The 24514-nt window shown below is 44.4% G+C and overlaps 1 protein-coding gene across 8 annotated transcripts in view; it reads left to right on the top strand.

The window, feature by feature from the left end:
* The first annotated feature begins 21635 nt into the window (after positions 1-21635).
* Positions 21636-24514, top strand: part of USP24 (ubiquitin specific peptidase 24) — a 138986-nt gene continuing 136107 nt past the window's right edge. For 4 of the 8 annotated variants that reach the window (XM_070592065.1, XM_070592091.1, XM_070592060.1 and 1 more), the window contains exon 1: positions 21648-22072. In XM_070592065.1, the coding sequence (XP_070448166.1) occupies positions 21746-22072 (327 nt within the window). In that variant the 5' untranslated portion in view covers positions 21648-21745. Of the gene's footprint in view, positions 22073-24514 lie in introns of all 8 variants that reach the window. The other 4 variants (XM_070592102.1, XR_011532400.1, XM_070592082.1 and 1 more) reach the window with 4 other exon arrangements.

Below are 24514 nucleotides of genomic sequence, written 5' to 3' on the forward strand. Positions count from 1 at the left end.
CGACTGCTCCAGACAATGTATCTATTTGGTTCCCAAAAACTTTGATTTTCCCATTAAAGGAAATGCTGTGGTAGTGGTTTGTAACTCATGATTTATCTTTTTTTTCATTCCACTTCTGATTAATATGGCACCTTATAGTACTGACTAGTAGACATGTTAGGCGTCCTCTTATTATTTTTGAGGCAAGAGAGTTGTGGTAAAGACATAAACTCTTAAGGCTGATGGGTTGCTTAATACCGCATCTGTGTTGAGTACCGAAGTGAGCTTAGTCACAGAAAAAGAAATCCCTCACGCCTCCCCAAACAATGGAAATGGCACCCAGGCAAATGAGCAGATGGAGGCGGACGAAAAGACGTACAGCCACCCACAACTTCACCTGGAACAGCTTGCCAAGGCCTTGGCCTGGCATTTGAGATGTCCCACAGACTGCCTCCTACCTGTGTCTCTACCTTCCTCACCGTATTCTGCATCTGAGCTCTGTACCCTTAGTCAGCAGGCCCACCTCTGAGTCTTATTCCCAAACCCATTGTGAGAGATGACTCAGGAATTCCTCATAGCCTTTATTTCTTCCCTCTTTCATTCAAAAAAGTATGTAGCATGCACCTATGTTCCAGATGTTGGAAGAGGGGCTAATCCAGCCCAGAGTTAGCTGGGATCCGATGGGCAAGGCTGCCCAATTCCATAACCAGTTAGCATTGCCTAAGCTATGCTTCCAAATTAGCCCCATCAGTAATAAAGCTGATATTTTTGCTCCTGTCTTTACTCTTTTATTATATTTCTTGAAATTGTTCAGAACCTAAAGAGGAAAGGAGGTGCTGCTCATTGTGTGTGTGGAGAGGGGACAGCCCGTGGGGCTGAGCACCAGGCCCTGGCGAAAGCCCTAGAGATAACACTACGAGTAAGCCAGCACAGCCCCAGTTCTAGAAGAGTTTACTACTTCTAATGGAGGAAGATGGCTGATGAATGAAGATACAAGGTAGATTCAGATAAAGGCAGGGGTCAGGGAGAAAAGGAACTGTGCGATGGCGTGGAGAGTGCCCTAGGGGAGGGGACTGCTGTAGATGGGGGGAAACAGAAGCTTCTCTGAGGTGGTGACATGGAGGCGAGGCTGAGTGATGACAAGACCTGCAGATGAAACATGTGAGGAGCTTTTCAGGAAGCAAACAGCAAGTGAAACATCTCAGAGGTGTGAAAGACACAAAGAACACGGCGTGTGCGAGCAAAGATCTGTGTGGCTTCAGCTCCATTAATAAGAGGAAGAGTGAGATGAGGTCAGAGAGATAGGCTGGGACCAGATGACAGAAGGTGAGGAATTGGATTTTCTTCTAATTGCGATGGGAAGCCTTCTAATGATTTTAAGTAAGAGATCTGATGTGATCTGACTTCCATTTTTTTAACTTTTTATTTGGAAATAGTCAGCGATTCACAGGAAGTTGCACAAAAATGCACAGACAGGTCTCATGAACACATCCCCTCTCCTCACCCAAGGTTAGCATCTTATATACCTGTGGTACAGTCACATGCCATGACGTCGACATTGCTACAATCCACAGGGCTTATCCAGATTTCACCAGTGAGACAGGTAGGTCTGTGTGTGTGTGTCTACAGTTCTAGGCAATTCTATAACATGCCTAGTTTTGCATATCCACCACTGCAATGAAGATGCAGAGCTGTTCCATCACGTCACCCTTTGTAGCCACTCCAACCCCCTCCCCACAAGCCCTGACTCTTGGCAACCACTAATCTATTTTCCATTTCTATAACTACAACGGTTCAAGAATATTATGCAAAGGGAATCATACACTACATAACCTTTTAAAACTGGCTTTTTCACTCAGCATAATTCGCTTGAGGTCCATCTAATGTGTGGCTTGTGTCAACAGTCCCTTCCTTTTTACTGTGGGGCAGTATTCCACGGCAGGGATGGACCAAAGTTTGTTTACCATCCATTGAAGGATGTCTGGGTTGTTTCCAGTGTTTAGCTATTATGAATAGCTATAATAATATGAACATACACGTGCAGGCTTTTACACACACGTAAGTTATCATTTCTCTGGAATAAATGCCCAGGAGTACATTGTACTACAGCGTAGTTTTAAAAGAAACTGCTGTTTTCTAGAGTGACTGTACCATTTTACATTCCCACCAGCAACGTATGACCACTCACCCAGTTTTTCTGTATCCTTACCAGCATGCGGAGTTATCACTATTTTTTATTTTAGCCTATATGCTAGGTAGAAAGCAATTTCTTATTCGTGGTTTGAATTTGCCTTTACCCAATGGCTAACGATGTTGAACATCTTTTTTTGTGCTTATTTATCAGCTGTATTTCAGTGAAATATCTCTATGTGTCTTTGTCCATTTTCTAATTGGATTGTCCATTTTTACTGTTGAACTTTGAGTGGTCTTTATATATTCTAGATAGAAGCCCTTTGCCAGATATGTAATTTACAAATATTGTCTCCCAATCTATAGTTTATCTTTTCACCTTCTTAACAAAGTCTTCACAGAGCCAAGTATTTAATTTTGATGAAGTCCAATCTATCATTTTTTTTCTTTTTTGGAATTGTGCTTTTGGTGTCAAGTCTAAGAAGTCTTCACTTTCTCCTAGGTCCTGAAGATTTTCCATGTTTTATCTACAAGTTTTGTGGTTTTATGTTTACATTTAAATCTTGGACCTCTTTTGAGTTAATTCTGAGAGGATTAGGTCAAGGTTCTTTTTTATTTTTATGTCTATTTCATGATTATGATTACCATTATTGTTACTTTTGCCTTTGGGTGTCCAATTGCCCCAACATCATTTGTTGAAAAGACTGTCCTTCCCCCATTAAATTGCTTTTGTAACTTTGTCAAGAATCAGTTGGGCAGGTCTATTTCTGGGTTCTCTATTCTGTGCCACTGATCTGGGTGTCTGTCTGTCTGCCAGCACCACGTTGTCTCGCCTCCTGTAGCTTTATAGCAAACCCAGGATCAAGTCGAGTGATTCTTCCCACTTTACTCTTCCTTTTCACACTTGTCTTAGCTCTTCTAGGGCCTTTAACGTGACATGTAAATTTTAAAATAAAGTTCTCTAATCTATAAAAACTCTTGCTTGGATTTTGATGGGAATTTTCTTCAACCATAGATCAATTTCAGGAGAACTGACGTCTTTACTATGTTGAGTTTCAATACATAAACACTAAATCAACAGTAAATGAAATAGTATATCTCTCATTTGTTTAGATCTTCTTTGCTTTCTTTCATGTGCATTTTATAATTTCTAGCATATAGATCCTGTACACGTTTTGTTAGATTTATATCTACGTATTCCATTTTCTGTGGCGACATTACGTAGAATACTGTTGTGTGTAAATGGCATTGTGTTTTTAACTTCAGTTTCCACATTTCCTTGTTGGTATATAGAATTTTTTGTGTGCTCTTCTTGTGACCTGCTACCTTGCTGAACTTCTTTGTTCTGGGATTTGTATTGTTTTGTTTGGGGAGTTTTTTTTATAGGTTCCTTGCAGCTATCTACATAGACAATCACGTCTGCAAATCCAGACGGTTTTATTCCTTCCCATCCAAGCTGTATGTCATTCTTTCTTTCTCTTGCCTTATTGTGCTGACTGGAATTTCCAGTACTATGTTGAATAAGAGTGGTGAGAGCGAGCATCCTTGCCTTGTTCCTGGTCTTAGGGGCAAAGCATTTCGTTTTTCACCAGTAAGTATAATGTTATCTGTAGATTTTTTTTTTGTAGGTGCTCTTTTCCAAGTGGAGAAGTTTCCCTCTATTTCTGTTTGTGACAGTTTTCATGAATTGGTATTGAATTTTGCCAAATGCTCTTTCTGCATCAATTGATATGATCATGTGAATTTTCTTCGTTAGCCTGTTCATATGGTGGATCGCATTGGTTGATTTTTAAATATTGAACCAGCCTTGCATCCCTGGAGTAAACCCCACTTGATTGTAGTATATAATTTTTTGTACATTGCTGGACTCAATATGCTAATATTTTGTTGGATATTTTTACATCTAAGTTCAGGAGAGATATTGGTTGATTTACGCTTTTAAAAGATTGCTCTGGTTCCTTTGAGGAGAATGGATAAAACGGCAGGAATGGCAGCCGGGAAACTAGTTAAATATGGTTCTTTTCTCTCAACCTCGAGCTCCCTCCTCAGCCTTAATCTGCATTTGCTTCTCGAATTGCATTTGCCTCCTTTGGGTCCAGGTAACACCACAGTTCAACTGAATATAACCCTGCTGATCCTAACTCCCCAGCTCCACTGAGTTGGCTCCAACTCCAGTGGAAAGGAATAAATTTTCCACTCCAGCCATACAAGTCCTTGTGTTGAATGTGCCATGTACCTTATTTATGTGCTACCCTTCCCTCAAGATCCTACTCGTGTCCTAGAGTCTCCTTAAATCTCTCCCACCCATTCCAGTCATTGGTAAGCGTTCCTTCCTCTCACCTCTTGTTGTCCAAGCTGCTCATTTCATTTCATTCATCCACTTATGCATTCAACAAACATTAATTGAGTGCCTACTATCTTTTAGGCACTGTCTAGATACTGGGACACAGCTGTGAATGAAAGAGATGTAGCTGGCTTCCCTAATGGAATTTATAGTTTAGAGAAGGACTCAGCATTAAACAAAGGTTCAAACAAAGGTATATACGTGAGTGTGTTATATTTGTGTGTATATGTATATGTGTGCATGCACTATATATAAAGATATTTATTTTATATAGACAGACAGAAAGGGCTACAAATCAAGGTAAGAGTTGTGAAGAGAAAGTATGGAGTGTTCAGAGTAGACTACTTTCATTTACTTTTTCTGTGCATATTCCAGTTAAATCATAAATTCCTTGAGAATAAAGACCATATTTGACATTGCTTGGTTAAACTCAGAATTTAGCCCGTAGTAGGTATGCAGTGGGTGTTTATTAATGATAATAGTGGCAATTAAGGAGAACAGTATTGTTTGAGAATGACTCTTAAGCACCAGGAGCTGAAGAAATTACACTCCTTTTTGCATGCCTGAAAAAGTAGGCGACCTGTAGGACGCATTCCTCCCGTGTTGGTTTAAAACACAGGGGCTCATCTCTTTGCGTGATTCATCTACGCAGGGCTCTGGAAAGTATTTTGAGATGCCTGCCTACAGACCTCAACTGTGCGTGCATGTCCATCCTCTCTCCAGATTACTGTTTTCTAGGACTGTGCACAATGGTGTGCTGCTAAATGTTTAACAACTGACTCTCTCTCAAAAAAAAACCCAAAACCAGATTTGCAGCATTTTCTGATTTCTGTGGTGTAAGTACTCCCATCATGGCCAATTTAAAGTTGCCAATATGCTGTCACTAAACACAGAGCTGGGAAGAAATGCACAGCAGCACATTTTTTAAATACTATACAGATACAGCAGACGTACATAACCTCAAGAGCATAGTCAGTGGTAACGTGTAGTAAAATATTAGGAAATGATGAGGGTTTTTTTTTTTTTGAGTATTCATTACCTTTTTCAGTATGATTTATTTAATTATAAGTTCATATAATTCAACTTTAATAATGACTATATTTATCAGCTGGCCTATAACTTTCATAAAAATTTAACAATCGGCTCTCACGAGATGTAGGAGCCAGCCCAGCACCCGCCGACTGTGCAGCTTCATAGACCCGCTTATGTCCCCAGATGGGACCCAACTACTCCAAGGTGGGTCTTCAGTAGACGAAGGGGAGAAAGCAAACGTGCGGTTGCTCACTGCCCTCCCCTCTGTCCCCAGCTCTGCAGAACAGTGCGGACCCTCCTGAGAGCGTCAGGTGGTGATGCTTCAAGTGGGCCGACCAGAGACTCATTTCTGACCGCCTCGCCCTTGTCTCTGTTGGTGCCATCAATCGATTCCAACTCCCAGAGACCCCCGGTGCACAGCAGAGCCCCCACCCTCTCCCCTTCCGGCGCTATATCGGACAGGGCTCCGCTGCTGTTCGTGGGGTTTTCATGGACAATTTGTCGGCAGTGGGTGGCCAGGTCCTTCTTCCTAGTCTGTCTGAGTCTGGAAGCTCCACTGAAACCTGTCCACCATGGGTGACCCTGCTGGTATTTGAAATGCTGGTGGCAGAGCTTCCAGCTTCAAACACACAGCCGCCACAGTATGACAACCGACAGATGGGTGGTGTGGTTCCCTGACTGGGAAATTGCCAGGGCCATGGCAGTGGGAATACCACATCTTAACCACTAGACCACCAGGACTGGCTCTCCCTTGCTAACCTCCACTGAAAAAGCTAAGAACTCATTTTCTCAAGTTCCAGTGAGCCTGAGTGGCCAGTGAGACACGAAACAGCTAAGGGGGTAGAAAGTGATCTGGAAAAACTTTTTGCTTTCCTAATAAAAGGACCAGATGGGTCTCTTACCCTTCTTTCCTGTCTCAAATATGAATATGATGTCTGGAGCTGCAGCAGCCATTTTAGAACCATGAGGCAATATGCATGAGGAAAAGGCCAAGAGAATTGAAGAGCTACTGGCTATGGATTTGTTGGACTCCCAAACTAAAACCAAAGCAACAGGTTCCATCAGACTTAGTGTTATGTGAGTGAAAAAGCTCTTATTTTTAAAACTCTTATATTGAATTTTCTGTTATTTCTAGCCAAAACCATTCCTCATCCACCCACGTAGGAATTTCATCTATTCTGTCTTCCATTACTCTAAAAGCTGGAAAGGGAATAAGAGGAAAGGCAACTGATATGCCAAGGATGGTGCTGGGTGCTCTTCACAATTCATCCTCTTTAAGTTTCACAACAACGCTATAAGATACGACGTTTATAAAACTGTATAATTTATCACAGCTAGTCACACTCTATGTTTTAAAGGAAGATTTGACAGAGCTTCAGCTATGTGGACCTTGGAAAACTAACTTCAGCGTAAATTTGCAAAGGTTTGAACACTTATCCTTCTCAGAGAATTAAAAGTACATCACACAGACATTTCCTTTGGATAAATTAGGCAAAAACTGCCTACTGACAGACACAGCATAGCATCCATACGTGTCTCTGCCAAGCGACTAAGACAGTTGGTTTGATTAACAAACCCCAGGGAACGCTTTTCCTTTTATCACAGTTGGCCTGGGTTTCAAAGAGATTAAGAAAAGATTTATCTTCCTTGTGGCTAGGTGGCGGCATCCACTACACAGCAGGAGGAAGTGGTGCTTTCTGCGGTGTGGACTGGTCCTCTCTCACGGGTCTGGAGGCCTGTGCTTCCCAGGGGTCTAAAACTCTCGTGGCGTGGTCAGGAGGGCAATGGCAGGGCCACTGCACTTCCGGGCTCGGGCAGCCAGTGAACCAGGGCTCGGAAGCCCGGGGCCTTCCTTACCCGTGGAGAGCGGAGGCTTCCTGGGCGTGGATCAGGACTGGGAAGCTGCAGAACGTGCTGAGGGAGAAAAGCAAGGGTGGAGGACAGAAGCCACATCAGAAATTATACAAATAGCAGAGGGCGCATTCTGTCTTGAGCGGTGGAGTTCCTGCTGTTCGGTCATTCTCCACTCATTCCGAGGAGGCGGTGTTTATTGAGCATGTACTGTGAGCCGGGTCCTGGGGACGTGCCGTGCATCAGTCAGCAGATATGGGTCTTGCTCTGGCGGGATTTACAGTCTGGTAGAGCAAACAGACAGTTAAAGCAAGTTATAATAAAGTGGGGTGAGCGTTATGATATGTGAATGCTGTTACTCATATTCATCCTCTTCTCTATTTTTGGCGTATTATATGGTGACATGGAACGAAGAGTGAGCCCTGGACAAGAGCCTTCAGGGAGCCCTGTTTAGCTCTGTTACAGAAGTTATGCAGCTGTGTGTCTTTGGGTAAATCTCTTTACCCTTTCCAGGTTTCTTTTTATTTAACAATGAGATCAAACTAGATGATTATGATTCTATTATTTATACTAAAAATAGTGGTCTAACTTTTAAGAAGAGCTCCCACCCTGCTTGTGATTGCCCCATCTTAACAAGTCCCATTTATTGGTTTATCAGCATGTCCCGAAGTTTGTTGCAAGGAATGGACTAGTTCCTGAGCCTTTCCTCGCACTACGTGGCCCTGACGTGGGCTTCTGGGCCCTCCTTGCTAACACTGAAAGACCCACATTTGAGGTTGCTCAGTTTGCTGCTGGCAATACCAACATTCTACAGCAAGGCTAGATCTTTTGAACTGGTTCTTCCAGATAAGTACATTTCCAAAGCAGTAATTCTTAACACAAAGTCTTAAGTACCTTGGAGAACCAAGGATGAGCTTACAGGAGTCCATCGGCATCTTTAAAACGCATGCACAAAAATGCATGCAAAATTGTGTGTGCGTGTGTATTCTGGGGAAAAAAGAGTTCCCAAGGTTCACTGGATCTTCAAAGCTGCCCATAATCCCGAAACAATTAGTAGCCCTGGCCTGAAGATTATCATATGATCATGATCTCATCTCTCCGTCCTCCGCATGCCCACGGGGTTTGCATCTTCCATCACTCTTGCCACAGGGTGTGTCTCTTTCCTACACAAGATTCCTTCCTTAGGAGTGGACATTGTATCTTATTGAAATAACAAGCTATAGAGGAAAAGAGAGAGAGGGAGAGAGACTTCGGGGTCAGATCTGGGTTCAAATTCCAGTTCTTCTTACTGGCTGTGTGACTCGAGACAGGTTACCTAACTTTCAGACTGACTGTTGTTTGTCTAAGCACCTTTCTAGTCTTCCTCTGAAAACACATCTTCCTAGTTTACAGGAGAGGGCATGAGACTCAGCTTAAAACAGCCATAGTACGCATGTTCCTAGCTGTAGAGATGGACAGCAGAAGGGCGTGTGACCCCTCTCCAGAGTCCCTCTCCAGGATCCTGCTATGTAGCACTGGTGGGGGGAACTTTCCTCTCTGACTTCAGAGTGGTTGGGGTGTGAACCTAAGCTGTGTACACCCATATCTCCATTCTCATGAGGACATCCTTCTGTAAAAGGAACGAATTTGCTGTTAGCGCCGTTGAGTCGATTCTGACTCCTAACATCTCTGTGTCCAGCAGAGCGGAACCCTGCCCCGTCTGTTTGTGCCGTCCTCTCCCTTTCCCCTGCTGTATCAGACTGTGCTCCGCTGCCATTCATGGGGTTTTTGTGGCCAATTTTTCAGAAGTGAGTGACCAGGTCCTTCATTCCTACTCTGTCTGAAGTCTGGAAACTCTGCCCAAACCCGTCCACCGTGGGTGACCCTGCTGGTCTTTGAAACACATGGTGGCACAGCTTTCAGCATCACTGTACACGCAGCTGCCTGAGTAGGACAGCCGACAGGCAAGCGGTCTGACTGGGAAACAAACCCGGGCCAAGGCAGTGTAACCACTGGACCACCAGGGCTGGCTAAAAAAGTGAATAGACTTGGGAAACAGAGGGAAACAGAGGTAAGAGAAAGAGAACATTGCTGGTTTCAGTGCTCCAAGCTTCTCGGTTACAGGAACGGACAAACATCCCTTTTCATTTAAGCAAGTTTGAATTTAGTCTGTTCCATGCAACCCGAGTCTGGAACCGTTGCGTAAGGAGAGAGAATAATACCTGCTCCTGAGGTGCTGTGAAGATAAAGCAATCGGCAGTAGACAACCCAGCAGTAAGCTTTCATCCTGCCTGTGACACTCTGGCAGGTATGTTTTACTGTTCTTCAGTGTGTCCCAAGGAACACTAATTACACAGGCTGTCACTGGGTTTTCTTTGAGTTGAAAAAATGATGAAATACAGTCACGCGTAAATCCCACGCTTAACAACGGGGATACCTTCTGAGAACTGTGTCGTTAGGCAATCTCTTCGTTGTGCAAACATCACAGAGCGCACTTACACAAACCTGGATGGTACAGCCAACTCCACACCAGCTGTATGGTACTAATCTTATGGGGCCACTGTCATATATGTGGTCTGTCATTGACCAAAACATTGTTACGTGGCACATGACTATAATTTGAGAAATGCTTGGCTAAACAAAATTCCTTGGCTGTTTAGAGAGCGACTCCAATCAGCAGAGCACAAGGAAGGCGCCCCTCCGTCCTGCAATGGCAACGGGCCGCTCCAGTCTTCTGATTTGCCTCATAAATTTCCAACCGGGCAAAGCAATATGACCACAGCACCCTGTGTCAAGGAGCATCTCCGAACACATTTTGGGAGCTGCTCTCTATGTGGCTAATTCCGTAGACGTGCTGTGGTAAACACTGCTTCAGTGAGAGCTTGACTGTCATCATCCAGGTCCTTTTCTACGTGGACGAAAGTCCCACAGGCTTTCACCCCAGTTCTGACAACTGCTAGCTGTGGGACTTGGAAAAGTCACTTTAATTGCCTGAGTCTCAGCGTCTTCATCTGCAAGGTGACGATGTCAGACTCCATGACCTTTGAGAACCCGTCCGATGGTACAGTTCTCTGCCTGTGGGATTACGAAAGGTTCTGGAAAGATCAAATGCAGAGTGTATGGAGACTCTGGGCCTACGAAGGCCAGGGAAGGCCCAGGCTGCGGCACGGGGAGAGCGAGGGAAGTGGTGTGCTGCCATGGAGGCCCACAGAGCAGCTCCACTCTCCGGAGATTCGATCCGAGCGTTCTAGCATAAGCACTCTCTGGATTATCTCAGCTTTCTTAAACGGAAGTTTCTGATGCCACAAGGTTCTGGGAGTTCCTCCATTTTAGATGGGACAAAACTAGAGCCTTATAAAACAAGAGATTAATGTGACCGAATACTTGCCCTAAGAAAGGCCAAGAAAACCCAACAGAAAGAGGTGGAGAGCAGAGATTGTACAATTCAGACTCTGACTCCTGAAAACTTGGTTCCTTACTTTCTTATTCAGTTCAAAGTTACCCCAGACAGCTGAGAGCCGAAGCCCCTTCTCTTCTGCTATCCTCAGAAAACCAACAGGAGATCTTCCTATGGATGCTCAGGAAGCGTAAACGAAATGACAAAGGAGAAAGCCCTTTGACAGCTGCAAAGCACTTCACAAATGTATTATTTTTATTATTATTCACAACATTTAAAGTGTAATTTTGGTTTTACCACAGACATGACTTCAGGCAACTAAGTCATCAGTAATGCAGTCAATGGACGGGGAAGATTAACTGGAAAATGATGGTAGATGCCTTTGAAAATGGCAGGTCACCGTAATTAATTGGTTATTTAATAACTAATTAATTAATAGGAAACATACAATTGTGAAGTTGTAAAGAGCCCTGCATCCCAGCAGAACCCACAGTGTTCTGGTACTTTTCACTGGTTCCGTGTTTATTTAGTCCATTAGCTCCACTAGCCTATAATTAGCACAACACCCTGGAAAATTAATCCAACCTCGTGAGTCAACATCCAGGAAATGAAACAGACTTCTAAATCATGTTGGAATTAAGTTAAAGCCTGAGAGCCAGGTCCCCCTGATTGCAGAGGGAACTAAAAACCTCAAATCCTGATTTTTCAGCTAAAGAAAGCGGAGTCCATCCTTTTATTTTCGACAACTGAGTTTCAACATTGCCATCAAGGGAAACAGATTCCTTATTAGAATTTTCAGTCAGAGAATTGCAAGCTGTTACATCATGACTATACATTCCTTGTAAAATGTGGCTTTGGAGAAACTAAGCCTGTTAATATAATTAAGATAAACTGCCCAAATCTCTACCTCCTGGCAGAAATGCTGAGGTCAGCCTGAGCAGGAGGCTTCTGAGGGTCTGGGCTGGCAGAGGAAGCCTTTTATTGGGAACTGTGAGATTGCTAAAATCTGAGCCCATGGAAAGAGGTATCCACATGCAAGGAGGGGCATCACATGTTACAATGGTAAAGAGACCACAAGGAGACTAACAGCAACATGGAAAGCTTGAATGTGGAACAAGCTACCCAAGAGCAGGGACATGAAAATGAGGAGCAGTGGGGTGAAAATGGAAATGTGTGTTTAGGGCACTTCTCCCAGAATGAGCTTCGTGCCCTTCAGCTGGCATATAGTGTCAAGCGTGGGTGTTCGCTGAGTTAAAGGCCAGGAACTAGGTCGTCAGAGAAATAAAGACGTCCTTTCATCTTTCCCTTTTTGTAAAATCTTTTCACTTTCCAAATTAAATAGCCCCAGTGTCTTTTCCCTGTTAGGGCTTGTCAGCTTCAACTGTTTTATTTCCAACTGTATGCATATGATATGATTGGGGAAGTATGCAGGCAAACTTTCCTAGTTAAATGTCAACTCACCTAAGGCCAAAGTCATCATCTTCCCTTCCAGTCAAACCCTGACTTCAAATCATCCAGCCTTAAAAGTAGGAGTCTTTCCTTTTCCTTGGTCATTAAATCCAATTGCCAGATCCTGAAGGGTCTATCTTCCTTCTGCATACTTCTTTTCATTCTCACCCCGCCACTGCTTGTTTGATCTCTTATGTTCGAGACGCTCATGCCCGTTTAATCTTCTTAAAGCACATCTTCAATCACGTCATTCCCTTACTCAGAACATTTAATGGCTGCCCATTGCCTAACGAATGAAGGAAAACGCCTCAGTTTGGTAGTTAAACCCCTGACCTTACCTCCCAGGTCCCCTCTCTATTCGACAATCCAGTAGAATGCACTTCTTTATGTTGCGGACTGCTGGATTCACAGCTCTTCCGCTACAGGTGGAAGGCCTTCCAAAGTCAAGGCAGTGGAACCTACTTGCATGCCCAGCAGATAGATCTGCCCGTTAGTAATGAGGGCTCAGGAAAACCCATTGCTGCTGCTGGAAAAAGAGCTGAAAGCTAATGCTGGCCTGCCATCCGGTCAGCTGCATCGTCTTAAGTGAAGTGAGATACCACACTAATTTTTAAATGACTTCACATTTGGCAATATACTCTCTTTACTACGCGGTGGGAGGAACCTTAGAATTAAAAAATATTTTTTCCACTTCCTTCTTCCAGCTTTCCCCATTTTTCATATTGGTTTTTTTGCAGTAAATAAACAGAATGTAGATTTCTCTAGAAGTAACTACTCTCTTTCCCCAATATTAACACTGTGTTTTTAAACAAAATATTAGCAAACTGAATCCAGGAACATATATAAGGTATTATACACTATGGTCAAGTGAGATTTATCCTAGGATGCAAGATTGGTTTAACACCTGAAAATCAATTCAAGCAATATACCATATCAATAGAATAAAAAATAAAAACCACATGATCATCTCAATAAACAAAGAAAAAGCATTTGACAAAATCCAACACCCTTTCATGATAAGAACACTCAACAAACTAGGAATAGAAGGAAACTATCTCAACATAATAAAAGCCATATATGAAAAATCCACAGTGAACATCATTGTTAATGGTGAACGACTAGATATTTCTCCTTGTAAGATCAGGAACAAGACAAGAACGACTGCTATCACCACCTCTGTTCAACACTGTTCTGGAGGTTCTAACAAGGACAGTTAGACAAGAAAAACAAACAAAAGGCATCCAGATTGAAGAGAAAGAAGTAACATTATCTCTATTCACAGATAACATCATCTTATATATAGAAAATCCTAAGAAATCCACTGAAAAAATATTAGAATTAATAAATTCAGCAAGGTTGTAGGTTACAAGATCAATAAACAAAATTTAATTGTATTTCTATACATTTGCAATCAAACAACCCAAATAGGAAGTCAAGAAAACAACTGTATTTACAGTAGCATCACAAGGAGTAAAATATTTAAGAATAAACTTAGCAAAAGAAATATAAGACGTACTCTGAAAAGTACAAAACACTGCTGAAAGAAATTAAAGATCTAAATAAATGGAAAGACATCCCATGTTCATGGCTCAAAAGAGTTAATATTGTTAAGATGGTAATACCCCCCAAATTTGTCTACAGATTCAGTGTCATCTCTATCAGAATCCCAGTTGACTTCCTTGCAGAAATTGACAAGCTGATTCTAAAATGCATAAAATTGCAAGGGACCCAGAACAGCCAAAACAATCTTGAAAAAGAAGGACAAAGTTGGAGGACTCGCACTTGATTTTAAAACTTACCACAAAGGAACAATAATCAAGACAGTGTGGTGTAGGCATAAAGATAGACATACAGCTCAATGGAATGGAATTGATATTCCAGAAGTAAACTCATGTGTCTATGTTTAATTGATGTTTGACAAGGATGCAAGGCCATTCAATGGGGAAAGAATAGCCTTTTCAACTAATATTATTGGGACAACTAGATAGCCAAAGGCAAAAGAATGAAATTGGAACTGCACCTCACACCATATACAAAAATCAACTCAAAGTGGATCAAAGACCTAAATGTAAGAGTTAAAGCTATAAAACTCTAAGAAGAAAACATAGCTGAAAAACTTCAGGCCACTGGGTTTGACAACGATTTCTTGGTTATGACACCAAAAGCACAACCAACAAACGAGGAAAAAAAGATAAACTGAACTTTATCAAAATAAAACACTTTTGTGCTTCCAAGGACACTAGAAAAAAATGAAAAGATAACCCATAGAATGAGAGAAAATATTTGTAAATCATACACCTGGTAAAGGGCTTGGATGTAGAATATAAAGGAACCCTTAAAACTTAATAATTAAAAGACAACCCAATTCAAAAAGGGGCAAAGGACTTGAATAGATCTTTCTCCTAAGAAGATATATAGATGATCAACAAGCACATGAATAAAAGCTCAACATCATTAGTCATCAGGGAAATGCAAATCAAACCACAAGATACCACTTCACACCCACTGGGATGGCCATAATGAAAAAGTCAGCTTACAGTAAGTATTAGAGAAGATTTGGAGAAATCAGAACCCTCACACGCTGCTGGTAGGAATGTAAAATGTTTGGGCCACTTTGCAAACAATTTGGCAGTTGCTCAAAAACTTAAACATAGAATCAACATTTGACCTGGCAATTCTACCGTCAGGAATATACCCAAGAGAAATGAAAACACATGCCCACGTAAAAAGTTTTACATAAATGGTTATAGTAGCATTATTCATAACACCTAAATGGTAGAAGCAACTCAAATGTCGGAGAGGTTGTGGAGAAAAAGGAACCCTCATACACTGCTGGTGGGAATGCAAACTGGTGCAGCCACTATGGAAAACAGTATGGAGATTCCTCAAAAAATTAAAAATAGAACTACCATACGATCCAGCCATCCCACTACTGGGTATTTATCCAAAGAGCTTGAAGTCAGCAATCCCAAAAGTCCTATGCACCCCAATGTTCATTGCAGCATTATTTACAATAGCCAAGACATGGAAGCAACCTAAGTGCCCAGCAACAGACGAATGGATAAAGAAGACGTGGTACATATATACAATGGAATACTACTCAGCTGCAAAACAGAATAAAATCATTCCATTTGCAATGACATGGATGGACCTTGAGGGAATTATGTTAAGTGAAATAAGCCAGCTAGAGAAGGATAATCTGTGTATGACTCCACTCATATGAGGAATTTAAAATTATGGACTAAGAACAGTTTAGCGGATACCAGGGGAAAGGTGGGGCCGGGGGTGGGCACAAAGGGTGAAGTGGTGCACCTACAGCACGAATGACAAACATTAATGTACAAGTGAAATTTCACAAGATTGTAACCTATCATTAACTCAAAAAAAAAAAAAAGGAAAAAAAAGAAGCAACTCAAATGTCCCTCATGAATGGATAAACAAATTGTGGTATTTCCATATAATGAAACATTATTCAGGTATAAAATGGAATGAAATACTGATACATGCTAGACAACATGGATAAAGCTTGAAAACATTATACAAAGTAAAAGAAGTCAGACAAAAAAGATGACATACTATAAAATTCCACTTACATGAAGTTTCTAGAATAGGCAAATCTATAGAGAGGAAAGAAGATCAGTGGTTGCTCAGCACCGGGGCGAATGAGGAGATAGAAGATGGGCAGCTAAAGGTGGTGGGATTTCTTTCTTAGCTGATGAAAATATTCTAAAATTGACTCTGGTGATAGTTGCTCATATCTGTGAATATACTAAAAACCTCTGAATTGTACACTTTAAGTGGGTGAACTGTACGGTATGTGAATTACATCTCAATAAAGCTGTTAAAAAAATTGATGCCAATCTCTGGTGGCTGTTTTTATTGTTTTTTAAACATATATAATGGGTATGAATTTGCATCCATCAAAATCTGGTACATTAAATATCATTTTATTTTATCTTTTCTGAGACAAATTAAAGCTCAGTTCAACCCCCATTTGCCAAAGTATTGAGATGTTGAATTGCAGTCATAACTAGGGCTCCCTCCCCTCCTGCAGGGGGCATTTATACAAGTCATAGGCATCTTCTGCAGTCTAGAGTTCAGGAAGGGCCCTCTGGTCCTTGGTCTGTATAGTTAACACAAGAAGGCTCCCAGTCCAAGCCCGCGCAGGCTAAGGTCCTTTGAGAGAAGCTGGTTCTGTTGCTTCCTGGCCCTGCTAAAGATTGGAGAATTTTGTGGATGCTGAAAATCCTGGGACCCATGCAGTCATTCCTCTTCAACCTCTTTCTGCTTCTGGGGCACTGAGGCAGCGGGGCAGGGCTCTTCCTGCTCAGGGAATCTCCAAAGTTCTGACCTCTTCCTAGTCTTGGAAAATCTCCTTCTCTGTCAGGGCCTGCACCTTTTGTCCCCAACCTTGAAGTGCTTTACTCCAACTTCTTCCCTTCTATCAGATTTGTGCTTCCAGGAATGACAGATCTGCTTGTTTAAGAGAATCCTTAGTGAGAACAACTAGATAAGCTGGGAAGAATAGAAGAAATACCTATTTGAAGGCCTTGGAAAGTTTCCTAGTGAGAACTTGAAAGCTTCTCAAATCCCAAAGAAAGGAAGTACTACAGAGAGCTGAGCCCAGCATTCGGCATTGCTTTTCCCTTTGATGTGTTTGCTGATTCTCAATCAGCAACCAACAGGCGGAGAAGCTGAGGAGAGGTTTGGGCAGTCTTACAGGGCTGAGATGACAAAAATCGCAGATCAAAGGCCACTAAAGAGGGAGTGCCCTGGTAAACACCCTAGGCTTTCATGTGGTATGGTAATCTGTTACACTGGTGGCCCCCTAACGAACCACAGCTTCCAGTATTTATGCCTTTGGATGGTCCCCTTCATATTGGCTTTGGGCTTGGCCACGTGATTTGTTTTTATCAATAGTATATCAATAAAAGTAACACAAAGAGAGATTTGATAAGCAGTTGCTCGCTGAGGTTTGTACTTCTAGAATTCTCCCTCTTAGAACCCAACCTCCATGCTTAAGGAAGTCTAAGTTTTCCCAGTGGAGAGACAGGCCATATGGAGAAGGCCTGGAGGATGGGACACTATGTGGAGAGAGAGGCCATGTGGAAGAGCACCAAAATGCCTCAGCCAAGTTCTCAGGTGAACACAGCTCTACGAGTGACCCCAGCCAACACCAAATGGAGCAGAACTGTCCAGTCAACCTAGAGGTTTATGAGAAATAATAAATCATTTTCACTTTAAGCCACAAGCACTGGGATGGTTTGAGACACAGCAATAAGTAACTAAAACAGTTGGGAACCCTAAGGAATGCTAGGAGTAAGGGTGAACCAAAAATAGACCAATCCTCACAAAGATTGAGGTCTGGCTTCAAAAAAAACTTAATCCTTTACTGGGTTAATTTGCTCATCATCCTTATTCCAAATTGCCTGCCAAAAGCTAAAATAAATCCTCTCTTAAGGAAGATACCATCTACAACCTCAGGTCATCCATATTGTTTTTAAACAATACACAATATACAAAATAAATTTCCCAGAAATTTCTTAAAAATCATGCTTACAAAACTATAAGAATTGAGACTAGTAAGAGAAAAAGCAGACCGAAAAAACAGACCCATAGGAAATCTAGATATAGAAGTTATCAGACACAGATCATAAATTAACTGATTAATATGGTCAGGAAACCAAAGGACAAGATAAAGAGTTTCAGCACAGATATGGAAGCCATAAGAATTAGAGTGAAATGATAGAGCTTAAATATACAATAACTGAAATTAAGAACTCAATAGACAGACTTAAGAACAGATAAGAAAGATGTAGCAAAAGAAAGAATCCATGAACTAGAAGAGAGGACGGAAAATATATCCAGACTGAAGCGCAGAGACAAAAGAATAAAAAATATAGAAGCAAGCATAGGAGTCAGACGTGATTCAGCGAAGAGAGCCTCGCATTCAAGTAACTGAAGTCTCCCGAGGAGAGGAGAGAATGAAATCAAATTAATACGTAAGGAAACAATGGGCAAGAATTTTCCAAGCTAATGAAAGTTCTCAAGCCACACATTCAAGAATCTCTGCAAACTCCACTGAAGATTAATACAAAGAAACCCAGACATATCATAGTAAAACTGCTGGAAACCAAGAACAAAAGGACAAAGACTGTAGATTGGATAAGAACACAAAACTCAACTCTTCATTTCAAAGTGGCTACGTAGGAAGCTAACTGGTCTCGTCGCGTAACTGGATTCTCCACCCTTACTCTTTCTCCCTTCCAGACTGTTCTCCACACTGCTGTTAGAGCGACCTTTCTGAAACTTACATAACATCACCCCCTGCTCCACATAAGCATCTGGGAGGCTCCCGCTCCCTCAGAATAAAGTTCAAACCCCACATCTCAGTTCAAGTGGCCTCAAGCCTGGTGTCTAGATCCCCTTCTCACGACTGCCTCTCTAGGTGGCCACACTTCAGCCATACTCCCCTGCCTTTGAATTCCTCCAAGTTGCTTTCCTCTCACCCTCTCCAGGGTCCTTGCAAATGTTGTTCCTACTCTTATGAAGTTTCTCCCCTCATCTCATATTCTTTTTCCTGCCTTTTCCACTTTCTGTCAGATTATAGTTTAAATATCATTTCCTCTTGGAAACTTTCCAGAATTCCAAAGTTAGCAATTTCCCCTACAGAGGGCAAGAAATTGTCCATTACATCTTGAGATTCCCCTATGAAAGCACCTATCACACTTTATGATGACTGCTTATTTGTCTATTTCTCTTTAAAGACAGGAAGTTCTAAAAGGGCAGAAATGTACATGTCTTGCTCACAGGTGCCTCCCTAGTCCTCAGCCTGGCTCAAAATAGATCCTCACTAAATATTTTTTAAATTACTTATTAATATTAGAAAACCCTCATTATCTTGTCTTCAAGACAATCCATCATACCTCTCTTCTAGACCCAGCTATTTTTTAATTCTTCCAAAAGCCTCTAGAGAAGGACAAATGTGAATTGTTATATATTTGTTTTGATCCTTTTAACATTTTCAAGATTTTACTGCAATTAAATACAAAGAAAAAATAAATAAATAAAAATGTAAGTGAAAGTATGAATACTCATACCACAGGTCCCTCCCCTGCTACCCAAATTCAACAGTTTGAAGTGCTCACTCGCTTTCTTACATGCAAAAAAAGTGTGATTACACTACTTGCATCTTCAAATGACACTCTGGGTTTTCAGTCACTCCAGGATCCGGTTAAAAAACGGCCCTCCTTGTTTTTTTGTAGCCTTTTGTGGCTCCTTTCCAGTTTTCATTGCAGACTTTGTTTTTCTCTGCTTCCTTCTCTGCTTCCTCTTCTCAGCTCAGCACAGCTTCCTCTGTCATGTTCTATGAACCTGCCACTGTTGATGAGTTCTTTGTGCCATCTGAATTGGTCAGCTCTGTCTCATTACCTCTTGGGTTCTATTTCGAATTTTAGTGGCAAACAATTTTTTCTTTACCTGTTACTTTCTCTCCTCTTGTAACTCACTTCTTAATTTGGTCACTGAATTAACTCTTTAAACACAGAAGGCAAAACTGAATGCCATCATCAAATTTTATCTGCTTAGTTTTCTGTTGCATCACCAATGCCGAGAACAGTACCTGGCACTGTGTGTAAGTACTCGGTATAAATTTGCTGAATATATTAAATATCTTGGCATATACTCTATGACAGGCTGCTCGGGTTGATTTACATTACTGTTGTTCCTCATTTGCCACAGATAAATATTTAAAATGTCATTGTGCATAGCATAAAGTGCTAGAAGTTGATAGCACTTAGTAAAATTTTATTTCAGTATATATACTGTGACATGATCCAATCACAGCAGGTTCTTTTTTGCTGTCATTCGGGAATGTAAGAAGAAGAAGGACTGTTTTGTTATTTTTATTCACAAATTAAGAGACGACTTCCTTTAGACACCAGGCCTAGTCTTTGGTATACAATCTAGCCTCTAATCGGTACAACAAACACACTAACTTCATTTAAATGTAAAGAAGAGTGATAAATTCACCCTGTAAATCAAATTGCTGGTGTTTACAAATACAGGTGGCAAGTACCGGGCAAGAAGGGCTCATGGTCCGGGGGAAAAAGCTGCTAACAGAGAGACGCCAGGGAAAATTTCTGAGTACTCCCACTAATTTAAGATTTGGAATAGTGGGGACCTTAGTGTGTGCTGGATTGGCAATAAGAGGGGTTTGATGGGAAGAGAAAAAAGGTTAGTTTATGGACTTCAAGGTTCTGGAAGAAACCAGGCTGAGGGCATTAGGAGGTGAACTAAGTTAGCAAGCATGTAGTGAGACAAGGAAAAAGCATTAGGACCTTGGGAGAGGGTGAGGAAAGAACCTACGAGAAGCATAATGAAAGGAAATTGAAGGGGGCAAACAGCAAGGGCCCGGGCTGAGGTGGTGGAGTCGAGGGGACTAAAGATATGGCCCCTGAGCGCTAATGCTGAAGGTGGAAAGAAAAAGGAAAGCAAGCAGGCCCTAAAGGGGAAGAGGAAAGCCGGGAGACAGAAATGAACACGGTGGGCCCCCTTCCCAAAGGGCAGCAGCAGAGAGGGACTCCTGAGCCACAGGCTGGAGTAGAAAGTGTGGGCGGGTGGGTGCGCGTCAGGCGGGGAGCGGAGGTCCACGGTGTTCCCGCGAGCCTGTGGCTGCAGGGAGGTGATGCAGTGTGGGGTCCTGGAGGTTTGCATAGAGGGAGCTGGGATTTAGAGTTCAGGCTGTGAAAATATGTTTCGGACTCCGCGGATTTCAGCGTGAGAGTGGGTCGAGTTCAGTCAGGTTTGGGGGGGCAGGTGGCCGGTCCCTGTAGGAAGGACAGCTCATCGAGGGCTGGGAATTCATTTCCGCCGGTTTGGAGTGCTTTCAGTGGGAGACGGAGGGACCTGGGTCCAGCGTAAGCGGGCTGAGCTCCGGCTCGGGGCGGTGTGTTTCGGGCGGCGCGGCGGGCGAACCGTGGAGCGGGCGGCCTCACCTCGGGCCGCGCGGGGAGCGCCGGCGCCACGGGCACCGCGGAGGCTCGGGCGCGAAGCGGAGGCGCCGCCGCCGGGGCGGGGCCGGGCGAGCGGCTGGGGGACTCGGGGCGTTCCAAGAAGCGCCTGGCCCCCGCCCGCCCGCCGCCCGCTCCCGGGGGGACCTGTTGCTGGAGGAATGGGCGGCGGCGGCGCCTGCCTCGCTCCGCCCGGGCCCCGCGGCGGCCCTCTCGCCCCACCGTCGCTGCGCCGCGCGGCCCGTCCCTCCGTCCTTCATTAAAAGGCCTCCCCCCACCCCGCGCCCGCGGCCGGCGAGCCTGGGGGCGGCCCGGGCGGCTTCCGGGAGGGCGGCGGCGGCGGAGGCGGAGGCCAACATGGCGGCGCGCAGGGCCGGGCCGGGCCGCCGCCGCGCCTGAGCGCCCACCGCCCTCGCGCGGCTCGCGGCGCCCACGTCCGCCCCCAGCCGGGCCCGGCGGCCGCGGGCGCGCAGGCCGGCAGCGCAGCGGCCCGCCGCGCGCGGGGACGGCCCACCAGGCCCGGGAGCCGCGGCCTCGCCGCCCGCCGGCCGGCGCGGCCCGGAGGCCGGCGCCATGGAGTCGGAGGAGGAGCAGCACATGACCACGCTGCTGTGCATGGGCTTCTCGGACCCCGCCACCATCCGCAAGGCCCTGCGTCTGGCCAAGAACGACATCAACGAGGCCGTGGCGCTGCTCACCAACGAGCGGCCGGGCCTCGACTACGGCGGCTACGAGCCCATGGACAGCGGCGGCGGCCCCAGCCCCGGGCCTGGCGGCGGCTCACGCGGCGACGGCGGCGGCGACAGCGGCGGCGGCGGCGGCCCCTCCCGCGGCGGGAGCACCGGAGGCGGGGGCGGCTTCGACCCCCCGCCCGCCTACCACGAGGTGGTGGACGCCGAGGTGAGGAGGGGCGGGTGGGCTGAGTCCCGCGGGGAGGGGACACACCCCGCTGGGCTGGAGTGCGGAGGAGCGCTGGGCGGGGGAGGCACCGAGACAGAATGGAGCACCGGGCTCGTCGGGACGGAGGTCACCAGACTGGGGTCAAGTGCGGAGAGAGACCCACAGGGGAGGGGCAGGATGGGAGTTAGGGATGCGGGGCTGCGCGGCAGGGCGGGGAGGGGTGTCCTAGGCTTCGGGCTAAGCGCGCCTAGGGAGCGGGCCCTGGTCTGCGATGGGGAGCAGGGCCCAAGGCTAGTATCCGAGATGGGGAAAATAGTCACATTAGCCTGGAGCGTGTGATGGGGAGGACGCGTGTTTCAGGGGGTCAGAAGTGGGGTACTGGTAGACTAGGCTAGGGTCGGAGATTTCGTGGCCCCAGCTTTCAGTGAAGGAGCGGGGCAGGCACCAGGTTCAGAGTCAGAGAAAAAGTGGGATGGGCCAGTATTTGCTATGGTCAAGAGGAGGACTGTTGCGGTTAGGAATGGGGTTTAGGTTTTAGCCAAGGGCCCAGAGGCGATTGGGCAGGGTCTGAAATGAAGAGAGACTAGGCAGGGGCCGGGAATGGCAAGAATTGATAGAAGGTGGGGGAAGGGGCTCAGCCGCAATAAGGTCTGGGTTGGGGAGACCGGCGTTAATAAGGTCAGGTATTAAAGCAGTGGGGATTGGATTGAGAGACGGAGACGTTAGAGGTAAGAGACCAGGGCAGGAATCGGAGCTGAGGAGAGGCTAGGCAGTGATGGGGACTGGAATTGGAGGATGAAGCTGGACCAAGTCTGGGAAAGGGGGGCTGCTGGTCATCGATAAGGTCAGAAAGCAGGGAAAACTACACTTGGGAAAGGGATTGTAGTCCCTACAATATGCTGAGGGTGCTTTGCAGAGGGACGGGGGACAAGGTGGGAGGTAAGTGGAAGTGAGGAATGTGAGGGAGAAAGGGCCACATCTAGGCGAAAGGGTTTTGATCAGAGATCTCAAGTCTGGGCGGAGAAAATTAGGCCTGTTTAATTTGGAATGTGAGCAAAGAACATGAGGAAGAAAACGGAGTTTAACTTCAATTTTTAGAAAAGAATTAACCAGAAGCACCAGTGCTTGTGAATAATTACTTTGCAGAAAAATGGCAGCTCATGGCAGGAATTTTGGTCAGATTCATCGGTTACTGCATCTCAAGGGTCCTGGAGCACCGGGTGGCCTGATCACAAAACAGTGCAGATCTCCCATTCGTGGGTTTGTGTTTTTAAACAGAGATATGAATTTGGATAATTCTTAATGAAGCTAAGCCTTCCGAAAGAATTTTTCCTAAATGTGACATGGTTCTCATTATACGCTTTCGCAGCAGTTTGGGCTGTAGTAGCTTGGGAAAGGAGGCAGCACTTCAAAAAAACAGGTTTCTTCGCAAGACTCCTTTGGTTTCCAGACTTCCACACACTTGATTGATTGCCGTCTGTTACTAGTAACTCAATTGTATCTTTGACTAGTGTGTGGAAGTAAAGATTGTTATTACCCTAGTTTGGGGGGAAATTCCCATGTAATTAATTGTACTTAAGTCACTTTAAGAAATGAGCTCTTTGCGAGTCCCCATCACTCCTCTTCTTGTTCCTTCCAGTTTTGACCTAGTTTTGAAATAAAGGAGAAAGGCACTGCTTTTTCTGAAGGTGTTTGTACAACACTACAAAGCTCGGTGTATCTTCACTTTGTGAGAAATTTTATTCTTTTTTTTCTTCTGTCACACCTTTTCGTTTCCTGTGATTGGAAAATCAAATTAATGTTAGGTGGTTCTTTAACGTTAGTGGTGGTGCCTATACATAGAAGTACACAGAATTGGGACTGGCTTCTTTTCACACGAATGACAGGCTGAAGAGTTTGTTTTTAGGTAAAATCCAGACACTATATCTTTTTGAAGACTTGTGTCAAGTTTTCCTTCCCTCTTGACCTGTGGGTTGGGCCTGAGAAGGCTGCACCGTTTACTTTTGTGAGCTCACGAGGGGCTGGTGACTGAGGCTGCTTTACCCAGAACTATACTGGCAGAAATGCAGGCGCCTGGTGAGGCCGTTTAACCCAGTTTTTGTCTCTGTAGTTGTACAAACCTTCTTGGATGCCACCTGTGCAGCGTGTCATCCGTGCTGGAGACAGTGGGAAACTGAGGCTTTTGATCTTAGGAAATAGGGAAAGGTGCTCATTGTTGTTGAGCATCTCCGTGTGTCAGGCTCTGTATTAGGTGCTTTATACATTTTATTTAATCCTCAACGAGGTAATTAATATCATTACCCTTTTAGAGTTAGGGTTACTTAGTGGCAGAGTCTGAGTTTAAAGCCGGGTCTCTCTGACTTCAGTGAAGGTGTGCTTTTCACCCTGCTCAGCTCATGGTTTTAGGATTGAATTCGTTTTAGGATGAGAAGGAAAGGTAAA

The sequence above is a fragment of the Equus przewalskii genome, chromosome 2 (genome assembly GCF_037783145.1).
Source record: "Equus przewalskii isolate Varuska chromosome 2, EquPr2, whole genome shotgun sequence".
NCBI classification, from domain to species: Eukaryota; Metazoa; Chordata; class Mammalia; order Perissodactyla; family Equidae; genus Equus; species Equus przewalskii.